Source organism: Lontra canadensis, unplaced genomic scaffold (assembly GCF_010015895.1).
Source record: "Lontra canadensis isolate GAN:19392208 unplaced genomic scaffold, GSC_riverotter_1.0 scaffold39, whole genome shotgun sequence".
NCBI classification, from domain to species: Eukaryota; Metazoa; Chordata; class Mammalia; order Carnivora; family Mustelidae; genus Lontra; species Lontra canadensis.
The window spans coordinates 15,425,333-15,451,917 of record NW_022631033.1 but is presented as its reverse complement, the minus strand read 5'-3'; the positions used below and the strand labels follow the sequence as shown (position 1 = coordinate 15,451,917).

Genomic DNA, 26,585 nt, shown 5'->3' with positions numbered 1-26,585 from the left:
TTTCCACTCAGAAGAATTAGACTAATGGGAAGAAAAATGTGTTTCCTTTCTATTGTCAGGAACTTAAATCTGAAGATCTTTAGAAAACACACTTCACTTGATTTGAAGAGAAATTTAAGTATATTTCAAATCAGAACAGATTTGGAAACTGAAATTCTAACATGCACTTAAACATACACAGGCAGCAGCAGTTGACCTAAATTGGCAAATGTAGAACAGATACTAGGGCTGGAAGGAGGAGAATGAGGAAAAGCAAATTGGCTTAGGAAGGGTAATTGAAAACTGACATTAGCTTTGTGCATTCCTGAAAAGGTTTGTGTAATGAAAATTCCGTAACCATTTTATCACTGGCTTCCACTGTAATTTTGAGTCCATGAGGGAAATCACAGGCTTCCATGATATGAATCACATTTCCATCCAATCATTCAATCATCTAACATTTACTGAGGATTCTGTGTGTCTGCTGCCACTTAGTTGGGTACTACAGAGACAAAGTTAAAGAAATTATATTCTCTGGGTTCACAGGCCTTAATCTATTCTTGATGGAAGTTCACAATCAAATAAGACAGGTGGCAAAAGGTTTGGGGGGCGGGGGGAAGAACTACTGTTGAGCCCTTACTGTTGTACCAGGCCCTATACTAAGTACATTCTCATTCAGTCCTCACAGTGACCCCATGAGATAGTTACTGTTATTCCCATTTTATGGATCAGGAAACCATTTTAAAGAGGGAGGCTATGTTGAGGAATTCTAATATTCCTCCTAGTCTGGCATCTTCTCTACATTTTGCACTCCAGCCCAGGTCATGGAAGAAAAGTTACTTAATATACAGTCAACACAGGAAATCATTTCAGAAGAATTTTGAAGTTCATACATATTGAAATATATTACAAGAATTACTCTCATCTCACCAAAGTTCTCACTGAAACCACTCACTACAAATAATAAAGGAGTCAGAGTGGTTACCTCTGCTTCATGTAACTCAAGAAATACATGAGTCACACAGAATCGCTTTTTTCACAGAGATCTTTAGTAATGAAAGCAATCACGGTTATTGGTTTTTTTTTTTTAATATTCCATTACTGTCCTGAAACACTATAATACCATTATTAATTTGCTGGCTAGCTTTTAAATAAAAACAGATGATTAAATATTTAGTACATACCTAGTTAGAAAAATATCACATTAGTAATTTGATTCAGTAGGATCTCTATTTCCATAGTTCGCTTAAAGCAAAAAGCTGAGCTCCATGTAGAGTGGCCCAGATAACAAATATATACAAGATACTGAAATGTAGGAGATGAACTATTCCCATAATAAATGCTGGCTGTATAAAACTGAAAACACAATTAAACACAAACTACTCAGAGGCTGACTTTTTCATCCCTTCTAAACAGATGAGTAAAAAGTTAACTGTCCCTGTCTAGATCCAAATCATACAAATTATTTCTTCCATTCCTATCTAAAATAAATGTTGAAAGTCAAAGAATAAAACTTCTTCTGAGAAGAAACATAGTATTAAAGATAGGCCTTTGTGCAGCAGCCATTCCATCCTCAAGAAGAGGGGACATGCTGGTACATGTGGGTATATTAACATATACCAATACCACATGCGGCTGAGTTTCCTTTGCCCCTGTTGACACCCAGAAGCTGCTATCCACTGCTTGAAAACACACCAACTCAGTTTTTAAGAATCACTTGAGGAATCTGCTCAAATGCAGATTTCTTGGTCTGATCCCCCAAGATTCTTAATTCAGAAAGCTTAAGGTGTGTCTTTGAAATAAGTATATATTTTTAACAAAAATTTCTAAATTATTTATGGACTCTTAGACTACAGGGAGAAATGCTAAATGATCATGGTAACACAAGTTATGACACCTGAAAAAACTGAGACTTTTTACTATTCAGAAGATTTTAAGAACATAGCAATCATTTTACATTAAGTGGAAGCAGAATCACAGAAGATTTATTCCTAACTTTGACTTTGCTCTGTTAACTGAAATGAAAATTACAATATTTCTTTTTTTTAAATGTTTAAAAGATTTTTTATTTACTTATTTGACAGACAGAGATCACAAGTAGGCAGAGAGGCAGGCAGAGTGAGAGAAAGGGGAAACCAGGCTCCCTGCTGAGCAGAGAGCCCAACGCAGGGCATTACCTGAGCCAAAGGCAGATGCTTAACACTGAGCCACCCAGATGCCCCCAAAATTACAGTATTTCATTTGTAGTCTCAAAGAATTTTCTCCAAAGAATTTCTATTCCACAATATTAACAAACTATTATTCACTTTAAGAGACAAGAAAAATCAGTTAAAGTAATAAGAGCTAGTTTTAAATGCAGTTCTTGAATCAAAAATTATTTGTATTCCTAGAATGGTCGACACTGAGTACAGGCACTGAATGAAACCATTCTTGGAAATTTAAATTGGCGAAGACATACTATTCTAAAGACAAACAACTCTATTACCTAACTTCTTATTGCATTTAATTGGTAAAATCACCCAAGTATAGTTCAAAGCAAATGCCATGAAGGGCACTTGTATTGCCAGAGCTGGACTTGGTCAAAACAGTCAAGAGACAACAACCCCACTCTCCCCACCCATAGCCTTTCCCATTGTCTCTGATTTCATAATGTATAACGCAAGCTTTCTCCTCAGACAACATTTTACCAGAGAGCTCCTGAAGGCAACTCCTCAGTCACAAGAGAAATAGGAAGATGAACCACGTGGAACATCCAGGCACATCACATCCACAACACAGTGTCTTGGCTCCTCAGCTCCAGGACCTTCCTCTCCACTCCCCCTTTCTTGTAGCCACACCGAAGGTTTTGGCATGAGCATTAGGAGACTGCCAATCTCTTTGACCCTTCCCCTTTCTCTAAGCTCCCTCGTGGCCCCTGTTCCTTCCTTGGCTTAGCTGACACCTGAGCAACTCTCATGATCAAGGATTCCTGCCCCTGACCTGTTCCACATCCTGGCTCCTTCTTGGTTCCATCACAGGAGCTAAGTGGTCCTCCTAAAAAATGTATCACAACCAAGCCAATAGGTGTCACCACATTCTCCTGGCCTCCAACCCACATCTAGCCCTTAACTCTAATAAAACAATATGCCCACTTACTTTTGCTAGTCTTCCTCTCCCTTGTGGCAGGAGAGCATAAAAATTGAGAGGCTGGCCCCAGTGTCAGAAAAAGCCTGGATCACTGGTTCACAACCTGACCTTTGGCAAGTCACTTAATCTCTTTAAAACAGTTTCCTGACCCATAAAATGGGGATAACAGTAACTATCTCATGGGGTCACTATGAGGACTAAATAAGAATGTACTTAGTATAGGGCCCAGGTACAACAGTAAGGGCTCAACAAAAAATTTTGCTGTTATTTTCTCCAAGAGGTGGTGGTGGTGGTGGTGGTGGTTTCCAAACCTTTTACCACCTCTCTTAAAATTACCTTTTCATTTGTCATCCTCTTAACCATGAGCAATTAATTTTATTTCCTACTTACCAAGAAAGTAGGGGTCAGCTTGAAACATCTGAGTTCTCTGCCAACCTCCTATGAGACTCTCTCTCTGTACCCTCCCCTTTGTTCCTCCTTCCCACAAGTCTCAAGCCTAAACCCTCCACCTGTGCTCTGGTCCCACCTGCCTGGACATTGCCCTGTCAATCATCCTCTAGCTCGGAGGCTTTCAGGCCCTTTCTCTCTACTTTTCAAGATTCCCCTTTAACCCAAAAATGTTTTTACATCTCTCCACTCAACAAAAGTTCCCCAAACACACACACACACACACACACACACTCTTATAAATGCTGTCTTCTCTTCTTTCCTCCTTAGCGAAGCTTCTAGAGAGCACTGTTCGCGTACTGTCTCTCCTTCCTTACCTCCTGCTCACTCTTCACCCACAAGAATATGATTTTTGCCCCCACATCCGCCTTTGCCTCCCAAAACACACTGGCACAAATCTCCAAAGACCTCCCAGTTGTCAAACCCAGTGGACCCCTCTTGCTTGGTCCTCCTTCTGGACCTCTCTGACCTTCTGTACCTTCTGACCTCCTTCTGGACCTCTTCTGAACCTACACCTGATGCTACTTGCCATTGATTCTCTGCTTCTCTGGGTTTTTCTTTCCCGTCCTGGAATATTTCCTCTCACACCTCCGTGAGCAGCCCCTCCTCCACCCACCCTCTGGCTCCCTGGTTTCAATCATTCAATCATTCATTCAATCAATCCTTGTAGTTTTAGCTACCGCCTGCATCCTGACCGCCAACAAATCTACTTGCTTCATCCTGGCCTCTCCCTCAAATTGCACACCAGCATACCTCACTGCAGGCTGAACATATCCATGGGCCTCTCAAAATCTACATGGCAAAAACTCATTACCCTCCCCCATTCCAAAACTGCACAAAATGGCACCTAAAGCCATTCAGCCACCCATGCCAGACCCTGGAATTAACCTAGACTTCTCCCTCTCCTCACTGAAATAAACGTTTACTGGGCAGACCCAAAGGGCATGAAAAACGGACTGAACGGAAGGGCAGTTGAAATGGACTTTTACCAACAAGCAGAAGTGACCGTGTAGAGATGGGGGCAGTGGCCTCCCGAGGGGCATGTGGGTACTCACACACCCACCACACAAAGGTAAATTCAGGAATAGAAGGTAGCTTTAAGAATGAATGGAAGTGTGGAAGACAGGCTAAGAGAAGTTAGCCCTAGTCATGAAGACCTGTGAGGTGAAGTGAAATGCTCATTGTTTTGACTTTATTACTGCTTTCCTTCCTAAAGGATCCACTCAGGTCACTCAAAGAAATCCCATCCCCCTTGCCAACAATTCATTAGGAAAGGATACCTGCCCAAGTCTAGTCAATAAGATGTGAAGGGAACATTGCCAGAGGCATTTCTGGTTAACTTTTCCCTTGCTCTGAAAAGGGACTTTCTTCCTCTGGACATCAACCTGCGTGGCTGCGATACCTGTGCCTGCTACAATCATCTGGCCACTAGTCTGAGAATTAATCCCCCTCAGAGAAGGGCAGAAAAATACAAAGAAATGGTGCTGGCAGCTTGACAGGGGCCTGCCCTCCCCTGGGCCTGTCCTACCTCTATAGATTGTATATTATTTCTTAATAATCTCTTTATTATTTAAAAAACAGTGGGGATATAGGGATCAGTCACGTGTAGAAAACAGGATTAAATACAGTTTAATAGATTCCATTAAGATAGGACTTCTCAGAAGTTAACACAATAATGCACATTATAAAGCTTCAAGAACAGGGCACCTGGGTGACTCAGTAGTTTAAGTGTCTGCCATTGGCTCAGGTCATGATCTCAGGGTCCTGAGACTGAGCCCTGCATTGTGCTCCCTGCTCAGTGGGAAGTCCGCTTCTCCCTCTTCCTTTGCCTCTCCCTCCAGTTTGTGTGCTCGCTCTCTGTATCACTCTCTCTCCAATAACTAAATAAAATCTTTTATAAATAGATAAATAAGTAAGGCAAGCTTCAAGAACTTAGTTTTCGAAATTATGTGACCAAACAAGGCTCTCATCCCGCCTCATGTTTTTGCAGTGTACCTAAAAGCATCTCCCAGAAATTAAATATTAATGGAATGTAGTTTGGAAAAGTGGCTTTTACCAGAGCAGATGAGAAGACTCTATAACTGACTATTATCATATAGTAAAGTGATGACAGTAATACAGACACAGAAATGTGCTCCGGGAATCCAGAGAAATCACTGCCCTTCTAGGTGGTTCTCACTCAGAATGGCAGATGGGTTTCACATTATGTGCCAACTCTGGTAAATATTTAGTGGTTGCCCGGAAGACTATATTGAAAGGGATTCTGAGACCTCATCCAGATCCAGCAGGAAAACATAAACAAAATATGGCCATACTTGATTAGTAATGATCGTCATGAGCACAGAAGGGGTAGCTGGAACACCATTCTATTCAACCTGAGAGCTCTAAAGTGACAATAATTCCTAAACAGATCCTAGAACCATCTCAGAAAATATCCAGTTTTTTTTTTTAACCTGAATTAGGTAACACTAGCCTTTAATAATTACAAGGGTAATAAGGTGGTTAAGTGTACAGACTCCAGAGTAAAAGAGACCTGGGTTTAATGCTTAGTTCCTCCACATGCTACATGGCCTGGGTACTTTATTCAGTTGCTCTAAACCTCTAAACCTCAGTCTTCCCATCTGTAAAATAACAGTCCTATCTCACATGGTACGTATAAAAATTAAATTAGGTAATACATACATATAGCCACCAGCATACAGTAAGTACAATAAATGTTAAGTTTAGCTACAATAATTACTAAGGCATTCACTCTCTAACATTCACATTGGGACCCCGTAGTGCACATATTTGTCTGCTGTATTCACAATCATGCACTCGAGTGCAATGAGTTCAATGGAGACCACAGAAACTATTTCCCTGAACCTGTGAACAATGCCCGTGTAGGCTCTGATAAGCAAGCAGCAAAATGATTAAAGCACTGTCCAAAATAAGTGCTACTTGACTTTAAGAAGACATACAGAGTACATAAATCTGACTACTGGATGAATTCTCTGCAAAAGACTGATCTCGCGCATATTTTTCCAGATTTCTCCAAAGAGAAAGCCAAGAAACAAGGACCAAACTAATAGCTATGAGCCTAACACCTAGAACAAGTTTTTTATTTTATTTTTTTTCCTCTTGGGCCACAGAACTTTCAGTGCTAAAACCAAGACAGGTCTAAGCAAATCAGGTGCACTGGTCACCCTACAAACAAATAAAGCAAATGAAGTTCCAACAGCTGGATCTGGGTCTGGCTGTGCTGCTCAGAGCTGAGGCAGAATGGGTTCTTAAAATTCCACTTCCCACTAAAAGAAATCAGAGCTCTTTTTGAAGAAATGGCTAATTGCAGGTGTGAGAACAGAAAATGCTCAAGATGAACCTGAAATATCCTGTTATGCCAGATAGCCAAAGATGGGATTATTTAAGCTTCAAAAAAGATAATTACAACTGATTGAAACCCATCTATTGTTTTCAAATCTGTAATTTTGTAATTTTTTTTCAAAATACAAAACAACTAATCACCTTCAGAGGATGATGGGGAATCAACTCATTATTTTATTTTTTGAGATTTTTTTAATTTTAATTTTTTAATTTTTTTAATATTAACATGTAATGTATTATTTGCCCCAGGGGTACAAGTCTGTGAATCATCAGGCTCACACATTTCACAGCACTCACCATAGCACATACCCTCACCAACATCCATCACCCAGCCACCCTATACCTACTCCCCCAACCCCCATCAACTCATTATTTTAGAAGCAATGGGGGGAAAAACTAGCATTTACCCTGCTTTTCTATGTGAACTATACTACTGTGTAACCAAATAGACAAGGGAAACATGTCTCTTATTTTTTAAATATTCAAACCAATAAATAAAAATGAAAGGATGAAATTAAAATGAACATGATCTCCTTCTTGCAAGCCTCATCCACTTATTTTTTTTCCCCCATCCACATATTTCTGATAATGGATCACCACCAGCAGATTGTAAATCTGGGCCACGTGACCACCACCCTTCACTTGGACTCAGATGTCCACCTCAGCAAATCACCCCTTGCCCAGAAGCATAAGAGGTTCCAGTAGCTTGTACTACAGACTCACTCTATGGCAGAATTAAAACATTACCATTCTGTCACCCCCAACAAGTTAGTGGAACTTGGTATCAAGCATCAACAGCTACTAATATAACAAAAAAGAAAAATGAGGTTATGTGTCTCCTGATGAAAGATCACACCACCAGCTTTGGTCTGCCAAAGGGATCAAACACAAGTTTAATCAAGCCTCTGGATCCAGCTGCCAATTTGCAGGACATACAAAGGAGAGGAACATGCCGAACTGCATCATTCACACACAATCAGCAAAACCCAAACTATAGGACATGCCACAGGACAGATGCTCCAGGTTCTTCACAGATAAACTGTAAAGGAAAGAAAAGGAGAGAGGGGAAACTGATTTTTTTAAATGGGCAAGAAAAAAACCATGATGTTCACTGATGCATATTTGAGTGATAAAACTATAATCACATGCAAGGAAGTGATTATTAATAAAGTCAAGATAGTTACTTAGGTGTAAGAGAAGGGGCTGAAATGGGGTGGAAATAGAGAAGGGCTTAGAGGGGCTTCTGAGGTTTTTGTAAGTTACAAGGGTATTCTCTTTATGATCATTCATCCAACTATACATTTTGTGTGATTCTCTGAATCTGCATTTTTTATTTTATAATAAAAAGTTCTTTTCAAAGAGATACTGTAAATTCTACCATTTAACACCGTCTATATTCAAAGCACTTCTACAAATACTAGAATTTGTATTTTCAAATACTATAACATTCTTCCCAAAAATCCTAGAAATTATTTATATCCATTTTTCAGATAGGAAGACTGGGGTCTAGAAATCTTAAGCAGGTTGCCCGTAGTCATAGTTATTAGGGCAGAGCCATGATTCAAATTCAGAAGACTGGTTCCAAAACCATTATGTTGATTCCCAGTTATTCGGTCAAGAAAGATTTATCATTTACCTATTAAATCATGCTAAATGTGGGATGCCTGGGTGGCTCAGTGGGTTAAGGCCTCTGCCTTCAGCTCAGGTCATGATCCCGGAGTCCTGGGATCGAGCCCTGCGTTGGGCTCTCTGCTCGGCAGGGTGCCTGCTTCCTCCTCTCTCTCTGCCTGCTTCTCTGCCTACTTGTGATCTCTGTCCGTCAAATAAATAAAATCTTTAAAAAAAATAAAATAAATAAATCATGCTAAATGTTAAAGATATGGGGGAGTTTCTGCCTTCACAGAGATCAAGAAAGAGAAGAAAGATATCATCCAAGGGGATCTAAAATTACAGTTGTGATTAAAAAAAATAAAGAAAAGGTATGTGGTCATGAGAATATACACAGCAGATAGGGAGACCATTTCTGCAGAAACAACAGCTGAAGTCTGGGGGAAAGAAATTACGCAAGGGGGCAGTGGGCTGTTCCAAGCAGAGGAAGCTAGATACAAGGTCACCAGTGAAGGAGCGAGCATGGCCCTTTGAGGACTGAGGATGGAACATAAGGATAAAGGTAGTGAAGACAGGTGAGGCTGAAGAGCTGGGAAGAACAGGAAGCTACTGGTGGATTTTAATTAAACATGTTGAAGATGGATTGATTAGGTTTGCATTTTTAATATGCCAACAAGGAGACAGAGAGACCAATTGAGAGGCTACCGTGGTCATCTAGGTGGGATATGATGGCAGTTGGGATGAAGCAGGAAAGATGGAAAGAAGTAGATGGGTGCAAGATGCTCAAGAGGTAAGAAGGCAGGACTTGGTGATGGACGGACGGCATATAGAGAGTGAGGAGAAGGAGATGTTCAGGGAACTCAAAGCCTTCTGGCTGTGGTACCTGACGTAAGGTAAGGAGGTGTTAGTCATGAACATAAAAGACAACAGAAGAGGGATGAGGACACTTGAACGAGCTGAGTTTTAGGCACCACAGCAAATGCCAAGTCAAGCAGTTGAATACATGAGACTGAGACCCCAAAAGAGGAATAAATCTCTACTCCTCAGTGTAGAGATGGTTATTACAGGGGGCTTAAGGATGAGACTACCTAAAATAATTAAAAAAGAGATCCAAGAATAACCATAATTCAAATCTGGAAAACAAAGCAACTTCCTAAGTTTATCTAGAGATTAGTTATCTCAGAAAGGTTTAGTGAAACTGAAAAAAATCAGAAGAAAGAGATTAATTGCCTCAGAAAAAACATAGTGAAATTTCTGGAATAGTTAAAATGTTAACTTCATGTCTAACAAACTGGCAAAGCCTGCATGCAGCCCTCAGGTGGGTATTTGTAAGAGCTGACTTAGAGGATAAAGAGGCCTTTTGGGAGGTGACTTGTATGTATGGGTTCAAGGTTGGAGATAGAGAGAACTCTAGCTTTGACTCCAAGGGCTGCTCCTGGCCAGGTGGACTAACAGGGAAGAGCTATCTTCACAAGAAATGCAAATAGGAGCATCAGCTCCTCGGCTTCTATAATAAGGGTGGGAAAAAAGTGTTTAAAAGTATATCCAAGAGAAACAGGGCTACACACTCAGCTACTATGAACAACAACAACAACAAAAAAAAAAAAAAAGGACTAAATACACACACCTAGATATCCATCTTCAGGGGACTGAGACACTAGTAGCGCAACAAGAAATGTGCTTTTTCACAGACTGCCAGCAGTAATGGCAGAAAAGCCATTCTCAAATGCTTTGCAGGTACCACGAATGGAAGAACACAAATAAGCTTATTCACAAATACAGAAGACACTGCCAATGGACTCTCAGAAATACTGGGGAGGGGCAGTTAGGGGCACTGTAGACCAAGGTTCTGCATGAGCAGACAGAAGTAAACACCTATAAAATTTTACTTCCTGCCATCAATGGCAGTCATATATATACTGTCACTCACACATACAGGTGGTTGAGAACTACAGAAATGCAAGTTACTTAAGAAATAAGTATTTGTATCTGTAGTGTCATTTGCAAATATCTATAGATAAAGGGCTGATATTCAAGATCTATAAAGAACTTCTCAAACTCAACACCCAAAGAACAAATAATCAAGTCAAAAAATGGGCAGAAGACATGAACAGACACTTCTCCAAAGAAGATACACAAATGGCTAACAGACACATGAAAAAATGTTCAACATCATTAGCCATCAGGAAAATTCAAATCAAAACCACACTAAAATACCACTTTACACCAATAAAAATGGCAAAAATTGACAAGGCAAGAAACAACAAATGTTGGAGAGGTTGTGGAGAAAAGGGAACCGCCTCACACTGTTGGTGGGATACAAGCTGGTGTAGCCACTTTGGAAAACAGTGTGAAGGTTCGTCAAAAAGTTAAAAATAGAGCTACCCTATGACCCGGCAATTGCACTACTGGGTATTCACCCCAGAGATACAGATGTAGAGAAAAGAAGAGCCACATGCACCCCAATGTTCATAGCAGCAACGGCCACAACAGCCAAACTGTAGAAGATGGTGAGATGCCCTTCAACAGATCAGTGGATAAAGATGTGGTCCATATATACGATGGAATATTACTCAGCTATCAGAAAGGCTGAATACCCACCATTTGCATCAACATAGACGGAACTGGAGGAGATTATGCTAAGTGAAATAAGTCAAGCAGAGAGACAATTATCATATGATTTCACTTACATGTGGAACATAAGGAATAGCATGGAGGACATTAGGAGAAGGAAGGGAAAAATGAAGGACAGGGAAATCAGAGGGGGAGAAGAGCCATGAGAGACTATGGACTCCAGGAAACAAAACTGAGGATTTTAGAGGGGAGGGGGGTGGGGGGATGGGTGTACGATGAATCATGGAAGACTACATCAAAAACTAAAGATGTACTGCATGGTGACTAATATGATAAAAAAAATTTTTTAAAGAAATAAGTATTTGTAGAAACTTATCTAATTTTCTAAGAGTAGTATTCTATACCAAAACTGGAAGCTTATTAAATAGATGCTAGTGGCCTAAACAAGTTCATGTCTCTTACCCTAAAAATGTACTATTTGTTCATTTCCTTCCTTGGCCTCAGAGACATTTTATCTGGAGCTCCCACAGACATTTTTCTTCACATTCAGCTCATGGCAATTCAGACATGGAACCCAGTACGGCTGACAAATGTACTGGACTGACCAGTGCCTATAGTAACTGACCAGCATAGGTCACCACCAGGAACAGAGCAGGCACATCTCACACTCCTAAGTACATTCTACCAAAGCAGGACCTGAGCTGGGAAACCCATCAAAATACAACCAAACCCACTGGACTTTCTGGAAACCTCCACTGTGTTTCCAGAAACTATATAAGCACACTCCTCAAGTCTAACACAGATGCAGAAATGAATCATGGATGCAGGCCCTGGCCCGAGGTTCAGGGTATCCAGGAGAACCCTGGAGAAGAGCTGCCTACCACTCCCATCATTCCCACCCACTCACCCAACCCTAATTTGGAAAGGGACCTAATACTGGGGTAAAAAAATAAATTCCAAGTTTGCAGTATTTTTCTTTCAAAAGCAAAGTTGCGTTTTTTTTTTTTAAAGCCACAAGTTCGTATGCTATCATTTTAATACTTAAAGCCTTCCATGGGCAATGTTCATTTTCTTAAGCCTGCGCCTTCAGCACTAAACCTACTGAGTCACCATTTTATACAACTGTGTGCACCATTCTTACTACAAGAGCTCACATTTTCAGGAGTCTCCTTACCCCAAAACAATAAGGTTGGGAAATAAAACCTAAGATATTTTCAAGAAGGCAACATTCAATTATAAGGGTGACATCAAAAACAAAACAAAAACAACTTGAGATTCAAGACTGAAATGAACCTCCCGGGAAAGGACCAAAATGTGGGCTCCAAAAAGAACAAACATTCAAACTTGGAAACTGTGGTCTTCATTTTGTGAACAGGAGGACCCTTTGTTTTGGGACTGAATTTATTGTTTAAAGAGAATGTTGGAACACTCTGGAGAAGATAATTAAACCTAACTGTAATGATAATGATATTTTACGTCAAAGAAAAAAATCTCACTCAAATTTATTCTCTCGTCTCCATTCACACAGCTTCATTACCTCTCATTTTTTTTTAAGATTTCGTTTATTTATTTGACAGAGAGAGACACAGCTAGAGAGGGAACACAGCAGAAGGAGTGGGAGAGGGAGAACCAGGTTTCCCGCTGAGCAGGAAGCCAAATGTGGGGCTCATCCCAGCATCCTGGGATCATGACCCAGCTGAATGCAGACACTTAAGGACTGAGCCACAAAGGTGCGCAATTAACTCTCACTTTTTATCACTGCACTTAACATGGCATTCCTCCTCCTGGGTCAGTAGCTGCCTAGCCTCCAGACTAAAATCCAGTTCTATTCTCTTGACTGAAGATTTCCACAACATGACCCAAACTAACTTTCCAATCCTAGCTCTTATGATTCATCTCATATACTCAGTGGCAACTCAAATCCTAAATGGTACAGGCATTCTGTCAGCAGTTTGGTTGGCTTATTTTTTGTATAAATTATTAAAATAATATTGCCTCCTTTAGAGTCCTGCTAAATCAAATCACACTTTTTGTATTTCTTAGCATTCATATCCTGTTTTTGATGAGCATTTTTTTTTGTTCCAGGTATAATCATGTATTGTATCTTCGTACTTTGAACTTATCATTCATATATAACTTCTTGTGTTTCCTAAGCTTAAGGGATAGTGCCTTTGTAATGAAGATATAAAAAAAGAAAAAAACTGTCCTTTATGTGTAATCATTGTTCTTGTATTGGTAAATTACAGATTTACTGTACAAAACTTCTCCCTTTAAATACTGTACAAAATTTTCCCTTTAAATACATATCTGTATTTGCTTATATGTGCATAATATATATCTGGAAGAATAGACAACTATCAATAATAACTATCTATAGGGAAGAGAAAATTTCACCGTATACCCTTGTATATGCTTTTTAAAAAAACATGTGAACTTATAATCTACATAAAAAATTAAATTTAAAAATTATTAATAGTGTGAATTTAGAGGAAAACAACCTTTAGATCACAAAGAGAGCTAGGGAGGACCCTGTGATTTAAGGGGTTCTCAAAAAGCCGTCTTCCTCAAGAACGTTTTTTCCCACTAGCCACCATGACTTAAATCCTCTGGTTAAAATGCAAATATTCTGAAGATAGTAAGTATATTATGCCATTATCCATTATCAAATTATTGAGGGTTAGTTTATCACATTAGCATAATAAAGGAAAGTCACAAAGAGGTTGTATATAGGCTCCCTAATCACTCTTTTTCCTTTTTCCCCTCAAGTAACTAAATTAAGTTTGTTTTACTCAAAGAACTTTTGTATTTGTAAAAGAACTCATTTAGGAATTCTTGAAGTCCTACTCAAGCCAACTGACACCATGGATTGCTATGTGAATATTTTACTGTCTCTATAAACATCTGGCCTCCCATCTAGTCTTCTTGAGCAGTCCTGTCTACTCAGCCTGAGAGGGCAGGGACAGGGAGATTCTTGTTCATCTCTGAATCCTCCCCAACACTAAAAACATTGCCCTGCATTTCCAGAGACCAATTTCCCAAGCTCTTGGTGACACCTATTGCAAGGCTCTGACCCTTCTCTAGGATGCTGGGGTTAAAATTTCAATTAAAAATGAAAGTAGGATAGTTAAGTTTGCTCTTGTCTCAAACAATAATCCATTTATTCAGGCAAAATTGATCTACTGAGAGCTTGCTATGTTCCTACTATGTGTCGGACACAGGCACTCAGCAGCTAACTAGGCAAAAAGTGATCTAATAAGATCATAATAGCAGATATGTAGCAGACACTCAGTAAATGCCTATTAATTGGATTTGATAAACCACTTGAACTCTTCTAACTGCTTGAACTTTGGAAAGTCTCTCATTAATGTTTTCTTCATAGAGCAGTGGACTTTGGTTTCCCATATGCTACTATTCACTTTTGTGGACTTTCTTGTATCAGCCTTCTGATCATCATGAATTACTTACATTTTTTTAAATTTTTTTGAATTTATGAACCATAAATCAAGAAACATCTAGTAAGTTACAATGTAAAAGAGAAAATCCATAGAGTATGAGAATAACTGATAGCTAAAGAAGCCATTCTCTTATCTTATCGTCAAAATGTAAAACTTATTTTCCTTTTTTCCATTATATGAAGATGAGCTGTGTATTGTGAGTTCAGTAATGAAAATATGTTTTCTAAACTACTGATTCACTTTCATCATATTTCTCTTTCTGTTGCCTTGCTTAGATGATGTAACTGTGGCCAGTGAATCTGAGGCTCTTGAGCTAGATAAGTTAACCGGCCTGGCACAAGATGGAATATACTGTGACAGCCTGCTCCGCAAAGCCGGACTAACAGCACTTGCCCCAGGAGCAGGCCAGCCCCAGGGCATTACAGCTCCAGTCTGCTGGCCTGTAACAAAGTCTAAGTTTTTCTAAAGTGGAGCCCAGATACCAACTCGAAGACTTTCTGACCTTAAAGGAAAGCCTCCTTAGTACCTGTATATACTACTACATATTATTTCTATTTGAGTTGAAAATTATTTTTACTACTTTAATCAATAGTAATTCCCATCCCCCCCCCAAAATAAAAATTCACGCACATAGGAGATGCCCAGTAAATGCTAATACTGGATTAATAGGATCGGAAAAGCATGAGAGAACAATTTTCTTTCTCATCGTCTGCAAACACTCCTTTAGCTCTTGCTAGGTGCAAGGTAATGACAAAAGGTGTCAATCATGGGTGCTAATTACATGGAGTTTTTAAACAGTAGGTACACTGTGAAACAGGCAGAAGCATTTTAAACACTTCTAGACACAAAAACCCCTTGTCACTTTTAGTTTGGGCTTCTTTGAGGTTGCTTATTTTAACGGTGTATACATTTTTTTTTTCGCTATAGAAGGAGATCAAGAAGGAAAAAAAGAGGAAGGAAGGATAGGCAACTAGAAGGATAGATCCCAGCCTCTGACCTGTTTGACTCATACTAGAAGAATCCAAAATGTGTAAGAACGAATGAGGATTCTTTTCTTCATGCTGAATCAAAATTTCTGTAGTAAAATAGTCACTGTATCATAAGAGGCGCCATTTGGTTCACTACTAAACACCCTCCCTCTCCACATATGTTAGATGACCTGTGTGGTCCAGCTTCTACCCCCACAGAACTGACATATTTTATACTACACCACATGCTTATGCTTCCATTCATAAAGAACAGAACATTAAAAAAAAAACACTTAAATACAAATTAGAAATATAGCACAACTAGGAGAAGAGGTAAAATAAGCAATGCAGCACAACTTAAGACTTGAGTAAATAACACCAGTACTGTCAAAAAAAATAACATTTTATGTGAAGAATATGCATTTCAATTACAATTTAGAGCTTAGAAACTACATTTTCCCAATGCCCTTATTTTCTCATTTAAGACTATTACACAAATCCAAGTTCCAAAGAATAACCAATAATCTACTTCCCTTAAATTTATGCTTCATTTCTATTAACTGAAATCTTCCAGTTGTATACATGAAGAATTACATATACTGCTTCGTTTTCTATCACCTTTAAGGTACTATTTTCTCAAATTCCTCTACTAAATCATCTTTCTCGATGTTAATCCAAGTTTTATCTACCAAGAGGTCTAAATGAGCTGGTGGTGGAGGGGGGCGGTTTGGGGAAATGTATTTTCCCAGAAATAGTGGTAACCCACAAGATGAGACTTCTATGCCTTCAGAGGCAAAATGCAATACACTAGGTTTTGACCCTGACCTCATCATCTAAACTTCCTGCTCTCACCTACTAGGAACTCTTAATCATTTAACTCTTACTTTTTGTCTCATAAGCATTTATCACTATCTAAAAATATCGCGTTTATTTATGGCCAGATCTCCCATAAGAATATAATCTCCAGGGAATAGGGAGGGCTCTTATGTGTCTCACTGATTCAATCCCAGCTTCCAGAATAATACCTGGCTCATATAAAACACTTAATATGTACTGACTGAATTATAATTTCTTACAATACTCTAAAGAATTGGGACATTATTTATAAATCAATAAACTAGCTAGCAAAATCGGGATCCTTATTTTCTACCACTGCAGAGAAAAATCAAGAGGAAAAATACACCTGCCCATCAACTCTTGCTAAATTAGATAAGAAAAAAAGGACTGTTTCATGAAGGCTTTTAAAAGAAATAAACATTACTAATTTTTGAGACCACTGAGGAAAATAGAAGCTCCTGTTCCTTAATATACCGAATTTACAGAGTGAGGATGCCTGACTTCCTTACCTACAACCCTCCAGCCATTAACTAAAGGGTACATTCAGAAGAGACTGACTCAGGACAGGGTAATTTTGATGAAGAGCTTGATATTTACAAAACTATAAGCAGATCATAGTATAAGCAAATATAAAACCCAGAGGGCAATGTTCCCTCTAACAAATATTTTTATGAAGCTGAATCACTGCCATTTCCCTTAGCTTAAAGTGGCTAGGCAATTTCAGTTTAATGACAATATCGTTCAGTCAAGCAGTGAGTGCCAAGTTATGCTATCCATTGGTTAGGATTTCAAATTCACGTTTTTAAATGAAGTTCTTTTGATCGGACGGTGAATTTGAGAAACCGTGCCAAGATGGTATCTGCAAAACTACTGTGCTCTTACAGTGCTTATCCATCTAAATATATGGAAGAATAACTATGATGTAACGGACACTTTAAACTTTAAATATCAGTAATTTGTGTGGACTTAACCCAGAGTATTCAATCTGGGCAAGGCTACTCTTTGCTGATCTGAACAGCTCTCTGTAGATCTCGAGACACTTGTTCCTGCTGTGGTCAGGCAACTCTTGGCCAGCAGGGTGTTTTTTTGTTGTTTTTTTAAAAATATTTTATTTATTTATTTGACAGACAGCGATCACAAGTAGGCAGAGAGGCAGGCAGAGAGAGAGGAGGAAGGAGGCGCCCCACTGAGCAGAAAGCCCAATGCAGGACTCAATCCCAGGACCCTGGGATCATGACCTGAGCTGAAGGCAGAGGCTTTAACCACTGAGCCACCCAGGCGCCCCAGTCAGCAGGGTGTTAAACCAGGTAGCAGTCTCAGGAGGGAAAGGGACATCTGTTTCTGCCTTGGTGAGTCTATTTCTCATAGGCAGTGGTGCAAGCTGTGTAACTGTCCCTAAAGTACTAACCTTCAGAGCAGCTCACCTTGCCTACCAACACCAATGCCACTGTCCACTAGCTCTGTGTCCCAGCAGCTAATGCCCAACTTTTGGTTGAAAGCACTGATTCTACCAAGAACCAATTCTGAATGAATGAATGAATGAATCTGGACTTTATTTCTCCATCCCCTAGAACAATAGTGTATTCATCTATCACTGGTTCGTGGAGTATGTTATTTCTTCACTGCCTTGTTTAGAGCCATTATCCTGTATCCTATTGGCTTATGAAATTTAAGTTATGATTCTCTTAGTAAACCCATGTTAAATAAATTACTGACAGAAACAAATCTCAGACTCGGCATAATGTGCCCCAAACACAACAAGCTAACAAGCTACATCAGAATCAAGTTTCACTTAGATAAGGTTATCAGAGGAAGCTGGGACGTTGATCGAGCAATGGTTTGGCACCAAAGAAGGGAAGAGCTCATTCCTATCTTCCCTAATCACCGCCCTGCTGTCCCAAACCCACTGGGAATACGGTTCCTTTTGTTGCAAACTGAAATTATATCTGACATCCCTTTTCGAAATCACAGAAACTAGCTGGGACTGGGCCACTGATCTACACAGTGCACCAGATTTTGGATGAGAGGTACTGGCAGGATGAGAATTAAGCCAAGTCAGCCTCTCTGAACAAGTTTCCCCATCGGTAAAAGGTCATAAAGTTACCTCCCCCAGAGAACGGTTAGAAATACAGTGACCGATATAGGGCGCAGCGCGTGCGTACAGTGAGTGCCCCCGTCGCCAACTGCAGAGCAGCATCCAAGATTCTAAGTGATTATTCAGCTACCGAGGTTGTGCCTGGGGGTGGTTGTGGAGCAACTACACAGCCTAACAACGTGCATCTCGGCGAGCATCCTGCAAACCCGGAGGAGCCCGGAGCCCGCCTTCCGCGAGGGCCCGGGGACGGCTCGCAGCTACCGGCGGGGCCAACCAACCCCAGCCGGGTTCCTCTCCGGCAGCCCGGGTGGAGAGGACGAGCCAAGCCGCCGCCGCCGCCGCCACCCGGGGCTCTGAGACGGGCGGCGGGCACCGGAAGCGCGGAGGGCCGGACGGAGGCCCCGGCGTGCGAGGCAGTGGGGAGACCGGTACTTACCCCCGGCCCGCGGCGGGCGGCCGCGGCCAGCCGTCTCCAGGCGGCGACGAAGTCGGGCGGAGGGGCTCGCCGGCTCCGGCAGACGAGGGAGAACAGGGTCCCCAGGAGGAAGGCTGCCGCGGCGCAGCCCAGGTACAGGCAGAGCCTGAGCAGGACGGTGCACGGCCCCGCGCCTCCGGTCGCCTGCCAGCAACCCGGCCCCAGCCAGGAGAGGCACACGGCGGCGAGTGCGGCCGCGGCCACGGCCACTGGCACTCGCCAGCTCCAGCCGCCAGGAGCCCCCGGAGCCGCCGCGTCTTCCCGGGGGTCCGGCCGGCGCTCGCCCGGGGTGCCCGAGGCAGGGCGGCCGCCGGCGGCTGCGGCCGGCGCGAGGTTGAGGCCGGCGCCGCTGCTGTCGGTGGCATCGGGGTGCATGCTGCCTCCTGAGCCGCTAAGGACAGGCACATTTCCTGCCCTGCTGTCCCCCGGCGCTGCCCTGGACGGTGGCCTCTCCGCGGCGCCTCCTCCCCTCGCCGCTCCCGCCGCCGCCGCTCCTGAAGAACGAGCAGTCGGCGCTCATGCCCTCGCCGGCGGCCCACCGAGGGAACGGCTCCAACAGACGCCGCGGAGCTCCTCTCGGCGAGCCCTCAGCGCCGCCACCCGGCGCCCACCCCGCAGCCTTCCGGCCGGGCGCGCCCAGGTAGCCGGACCTTGTTGTGACTTAAGCTGGCGAAGCCTGAGGCGGAGCGGGGGCGGGGACGGCCCCGAGGTGCCTGTCAGGCGGGGGGCGGAGAGCGACCGCGGCCCGCTGAGTGACAGGTGGGAGGTGCCCGGCCGCGCCCGGCCCCCACCGCCCACCCGCGGCGCGGGGGCGGGGTCGGACCGCCGCTGCCCCTCAGGGGAGGGGGCGCGACCAATCGCCAGGGTAACTGCTCCGGCCCGCGCTCCTGCTCCCCTCCCCGCAGGGTACCGTCCGCGATGGAAAATTTTGCGGCAGGTGTCAGAAGCATTTGTAATTCTCCCGCTCAGGTGATCCCTTAATCCTCGCTCTCCGTTCTTCACTGACAAGTAATCTCCCAAGCTTCGGGTTCCCCAAATTTCTGCTTTGTTTTCACCTGCTATTTAGATAAAATCGGCAACCATTCCTGATCCTCGCTTTTAATGCAGTTTCCCCCAACAACCTTCCTTTTTTTCCCTTCGGGGAAAGAATCCGACGAACGTGGAAGAGTAATGAAGCCTGCAATTGCTAGTTATGGAAAGGCCCCCAAAGTCAGCCTGGTGCCAGAGGGTGTACACAGCTGCCATAATCACTTTGGCTCCAAGCCCCTAACACTCTTTTTGTTACAAAGAGTCAATAGAAGTGTTATTACCTACACGAGCAAAAGAGGTCCAAATAATTTCTAGAGTACGTTATTTTCCTAGTCTCCTATCATGATCCCATGCTTAATATACAGATGTTTACTGAAAAGATGCTAATATGCTAAATACTAGTAATTACTACTAAGAGCAGTAAAGCAGCAGCTGTATCTTTGATAGATGAAAGAATTGTAAAGGAAATGATGGAACTCTGAAGAGATTAATGATTTGAAAGGACGGGTGATAAGGCCAATCGGGAATAGAAAGAAGGGGAAGAAGTAAATAGATGAGAAAAGCAGTGAGAAATAAAGGATAGGGGGAAATAAAAGCAAAGTGTCCACTCTCTTCTCATAGCAATCCTTTAGAATTTCAACAGTTCAACAGCCCTATTGTTGTCCAATAAAAATGCGTTATATGCTGCCTTCCAGGGAGCATAGTGAAGAAAAGTAAGCATTAAAATGTATTTTCAAATTACTGTGACTATACTGTTTTTCTATAAGGAATCGTGTCATTATTTCAACAAAGGAAAAATACAACATTTACAGGAAGTAAGATATTTGATGGATTTTTTGTTTTTATTTTTAATTCTTTTTTGTAATTGTTTTATGAAGAATAACTTACAATGAGCCGTGCAATTTGATTTTTACCTGCCAAATATTTTTGTTTCAAGTTTTTATTTAAATTCCAGTTAGTTATTTATTCTTTTAAAACAAAGCATTATCCAAGAGGTTATTATCCAAAAGAAGACATACTGGAAATATGGTGTGCCAGTTATCTATTGTTGCATAACAAACTACCACCAAATAACAACCATTTCATTTGCTTATGATTTTGTGGGTCAGCAATATGGACTGGAGTCAATTGGGCAATTCTGCTCTTCTTGCCTGGGGTCACTAATGAAACTATGGCCTCCTGGGTGCATAGGCTGGGGCTGTGTGATCTATGGAGACTCTGTTGAGATGGCTTGTCTCTGCTCCCTGTGTACTTACCCTCCAAAAGGTCAGCTTGGCCTTTTTCTCATGACAGTCTCAGGAATGCCACGTGCAAGTTCTTTTTAAGCTTTTGCTTAGGTTATATTTGCTAATGTCCCATTGGCCAAAGCAAATCACATGGCCCAACCAGTAATTAAGTGGGGAGGGGCCTACACATGGGCTTAAATAGGGGGAGTATAATTCATTGGTTGCATTAGTTTAACAACTTACCACCATTTGCTTTGAGGGAACACACTTATCAGTTTCTTGTGGATCATCTGGCTGGTCACCAAAATCAGTGGTATCCTGTGACCTAGCACTGTAAATATGTTAAAGTTCACATTTCTTGTTCTTGGAATTGATAGTTCCTCATAATCTAATCCCATTTACTTATCAAATGAACAAATGGAGCAAGGGAAGATAGAGGGAAGGGAGACAGTATACAACTATGTTTCTCAGTAAAGAGTTTGGTGATTATAGCTGTATCATTTAGCTTTATTTTATTCTAATATTTTCAAGTTATGAAACATAGAGTGAAAAAAACTCTACAGTCACTTAAATTTAATATCCAGTATTATTGGGCAGCAGATTATTTAAAAAGAATATAAATTGTGTTTAGTTATTAACTAATTTCTCCAAAATGCATGTGGGCAAAAAAATTTTTGAACTGATCTTGATACTTTTTCATGATATGTATTATGAACAGAGTAAAATATTAAGTAGGTAGGACACAATATTGATTAAATATACTTGCATAAATTAGGAAAAGATTTTTAATATTTTCAGATTAACACTATGTATTTAATATCATATAAAGCTTTTATATACTACCAGAAAGAAGCCAGTGTCTCTCATTTGTCATTTATTTGCTCTAGGAAAGAGAACATACCTATAGACAATAAAAATTAGTATTAGAGTATTAATTAGAGTATGAATAGGGGTTGCACAGAATAGGCCGGAGTAGACCAAAAAAAAAAAAAAGTAAAAAAAAAAAATCTCATATTTTAATGGAAACTTCTTTTTTAAAAAAAGATTTTATTTATTTGAGAGAGAGAGCAGGAGAGCACAAGTGGAGCGGAAGAGAAGGAGAGGGAGAAGCAGACGCCCTGCGGAGCAGGGAGACAGATGCTGGGCTAGATGCCAGGACCCTAGGATCATGACACCAAAGGCAGACACCTAACTCACTGAGCCACCCACGTATCCCTTAATGGAAACTTCAACTTTTGGAAATCCTGTTTAAAACATAAGTTCCTCACTATAACTCTACAAAGGACATAAGGTATTTTCCAGACTAGGAAACTGACACTCGGTGAAATTAAATGACTTGCTCAAAATCACAAAGCTAGTAGGTGGTGGACCTAAATTATAAGATTCTCCTCCATGATGCCATCTTTCAAATAGCTAAAAGTAATGTCAAAGGACAACAAACTGCTTTCTATATTATACAAATAATGTCCTTACAAAACCAGTACAATAGCATTCATCCAGCTCTTCAATGTATTGTGAACTCCTAGAAGGTAGTATGTGACTTCTACTTATTCTTTCATTCAGTACAAAAATATTAGCTAGGTGCTTTGTTAGAAAACAATGTAAAACATAGTCTCTGCGGACACCTGGGTGGCTCAATTGGTTAAGCATCCCACTCGTGATTTCAGCTCAGGTTATGATCTCAGGGTTGTAGGATCAAGCCCCACATCAGGCTCCCTGCTTAGTGGGGTCTGCTTGAGATTCTCTCTCTCTCTCTGCTTCTGCCCCTCTCTCAAATAAATCTTTAAAAAAATATATATATATATATATGGTCTTTGTCCTTGAAGAGCTCACATCCTAACTGGGTTTGGGGGAAAGCATAAAGCAATGTAATATATAACTAAGGTATTACAAAGTTCTATGGTGGTGAGAAGAGAGCTACTAATTCTGCTTTGTGGAAGTACAGGAAATTCAAATGTGAATCTAAGTCATTCTGCTTTCTCAATTTCCTCTGAGAGCACTTAGATATTTTGAAGGTACCCCCTTTAGAAACTTAAAAAATATGAAACTATATTTAATTTCAATTTGGTTGTAAACTTCAACTCCATAAAGACTTCATCCTTCAAAACTTAATTCCTAAATTAAAAAAAAAAATTTCCTCATAAGAAAGTTTAGCATACATGAAAAAACCTCCAGCTAGTATGCAAAAAGATCTTTTAATTGCTCTCTACAGAAAGTAAAGCCCATATTCTGTTCCAAGAGGTTTACAATAAGTGAAAAACAATTTTTGAAAAGGGGCCAGGGGATATTATTTTCATCTTTTCTGATAAGAGTCCAGATTTAATGAATCTGGGGAAGAGCCTTTTTTCACTTACGAGTTAATGACCCTTTATGACCAGAATTATGAAGAGGCACAAAGCAATTAAAATCTCTGGCCTGAAGAAGCTTATTTACCATCTATTTCATTCGCTTATTGATTCATTCAATATAGACTACTGATGATGTGCTCTTTGTAGGAAAAGAAAACCAGACAAAAGGCAAAATTTTTAAAAATTTGTAGTTCGGAAAAAGCCAAAATTAAGATATAAGCCTTTTTTGCTATTTTTAATCATAAAACATACACAGAAATTAATATTTTAACCATCTTTAAGTGTACAGTTCAGTGGCATTAGGTACATTCACACTGTTGTACATCCATCACCAGTATCCATCTCTAGATCATTCTCATCAACCTGTAGTGAAATGCTGTATGCATTAAACAAGAACTCCCCATCCCCTCTCCACCCCAACCCTCACTAGTCTTTCTTTTCTTCTTTTTAGATTTTATTTTTAACCAATCTTCACACCCAATGTGGGGCTCAAATCCATAATTCCAAGATCAAGAGTTGCATACTCCATCAACTGAACTAGTCAGGCCCCCCACTTCTAATTTTGGTTACTGTGACTTGCCTATTTTAGGTACTTCATACATGTGGGGTCATATTTGTCCTTTCATGCCTGGCTTATTTCGCTTAGCATAATGTTCTCAAGATTGATCCATGTTGTAGCATGTAGCATAACTTCATTCCTGTTTACGGCTGAATAATATTCCTGCATGAATGTACCACATTTTGTTTATCCATCTGTTGATAGACATTTGGGTTATTTCCAGCTTTTGGCTTTGGTGAATACTGCTACTATGAACATGGGTGCACAAATCTGTGTTTGAAACTCTGCTTTCAACTCCTCTGGGTACATACCCAAAGTGAAATTGCTGGGGCATATGGTAGCTCTGAGTTCAATTTATTGAGGCACTGCCATGGTTTTCCACAGCAGTCATAGCATTTCACATTCCCATGAGCCATATACAAGGTTCCCAATCTCTCCACATTTTTGCCAATCCTTTTTATTTTTTCTCTTATTTTTATAATAGCCATCCTAATGTGTGTGAAGTGGGATCTCATGATTTGTTTGCATTTCCCTAACGATTAGTCATGTTGAACATCTTTTCATGTGCTTACTGGCCATTTGTATATATTCTTCGGAGAAATGTTTATTCAAATCCTTTGTATAACAAACTTTTGACCACAGGGTAGAAAATCATCCCTGGGAAATGGTGCCAGCAAAATTTCATCGGGCAGAATTAAGTGAAATCCTACTTTTTAACCTACAAAAAGAACAGGAGGATACTGTGTATTTGCTGGTAGTTATAACCCAAAAGTACAAAATGCACTGTAAAGAACAAAAATACAGTCAGTTCCTTAGTGACACTCTCTAGGATATGGATAACCCTTAGTTCCTCGCTTTCTTTGCACTTTCATGTAAAAACTGTTATTGACTACCCAATGTATTAGGTGTCTACTGCTGCTATAATAAATTACTACAAATTTAGTGCTTTAAAACAACACAAATTTACTCTTTCTGTTCTAGAGGTCATAAGTCTAAGATCATGGTATTTACAGGGTTGCATTCCTCTAGGAGGCTTCAGTGGAGAACACCTTTTCTTCCTTTTGTCAGCTTCCAGAGGTGCCTGCTTTCCCTGCTTCAAGGTCCCCTTACATCACTCTGACCTCTTGCTGCTTTTTATTAAAAAAATTTTTTTTTAGTTTTATTGAGATATAACTTACATGTAACAGCATGTAAGTCTAGGATGTACAGCTATGAAAGGAATACCACAATAAGTCTAGTTAACATCCATCACCTCACATAGTTACGTATTTATTCCCTTGAGATGAAAACTTTTTTTTTTTTTTTTTTGGAGCAAGAGAGAGAGTGAAAAGAGGGGCAGAGGAAGTAGGAAAGAGAATGTTAAGCAGGCTCCACACTCAAGAGCCTTAAGACTCTTAAGCCTTAATAGCCTCACTCAGGGCTCTATCTCACCACCCTGAGGTCGTGACCTGAGAGGAAATCAAGAGTTGGGGGCTTAACTGAGCCACCCAAACGCCCCTGAGAACTTTTTGTGTGATGAGAAACGTTTAAGGGCTACTGTATTGACTTTCCAATACGCAATACAGTATTGTTAACTGAAGTCACGGTACTCTACATTACAACCTCTCGCTTCTACAACCATCACTCCTACTAACGACTCCAAACTTCTTGACTCTCATTTTTGAGAAACCATATGTTTACACCGAACGCCCCTGGATAATCTAGGTTGATTTTCCCATCTCAAGACCCTTAATCACACACACACACAAAAGATCCTTAACCCCATGGCACCAAGTTCCTTTTGCTACGTGAAATGGCCTATTCACCGGTTCCAGGGATTAGGAAGGGTACATATTTGGGGCACCAATACTCTATCAAAACTACTATGTGCCCGTGAGTTCAAAACCGAAAAATGACAGCATTCAACATATTCCGCAGAGATCCTTTCTTTCTTCCTTTAACCACCCACGTCATTCACCAGTAGTCAGAATGTGTTACCGGCTCTTGAATGGTAGAACCAACTAGTTCTTTGGTCTGAATTCTGCTGATAAAAAGAAACACAAAGTCACAGCTGCCCCCCTTTATTACTGTTGTTGTTTTGGTAAGGACTTACAAGATCATTGAAGCCACTTTCCCAACTAGCCACTGGAACAACTAGGTCCACCGCATTGCCATTAATAGCGGGGGGCAGTAGCGGTGAGACCTTAACTGTGCGCTGGGCAACTAACGGCCTCCAAGACTCATTTCTTCACGTGCGCCTTCCCACTCGGGAGTCGTGGGCCTGTCTTACCCCACCCCGTCTCCCGCAGTGGGGCGCGGCACATAAAGGCTCTCTAGGCCTCCCGCGGGCCCACCGCGCTCTATGACGCCCCCGCGAGGGGCCACGAGGAGCCTCCGCGCCGCACTTTTAGCCACCGCCCAGTTCCCGCGGTACTCGCGGCGCTCCCTCTGCACCCCCCACCTTTCCCTTTCCGCTCTCTCCGCCTCCGGAAGCTCGAGCCCTGCCGCTGGGAGCCG

The 26,585-nt window shown here is 41.1% G+C and overlaps 1 protein-coding gene across 3 annotated transcripts in view; it reads right to left on the bottom strand.

Moving 5' to 3' along the window:
• SNX25 (sorting nexin 25) overlaps nt 1-19,333 on the bottom strand; it is a 121,887-nt gene extending 102,554 nt beyond the window's left edge. For all 3 annotated transcript variants that reach the window (XM_032869905.1, XM_032869906.1, XM_032869907.1), the window contains exon 1: nt 18,889-19,333. In XM_032869905.1, the coding sequence (XP_032725796.1) occupies nt 18,889-19,302 (414 nt within the window). In that variant the 5' untranslated portion in view covers nt 19,303-19,333. The remainder of the gene's footprint in view (nt 1-18,888) is intronic.
• Nucleotides 19,334-26,585: the final 7,252 nt, after the last annotated feature.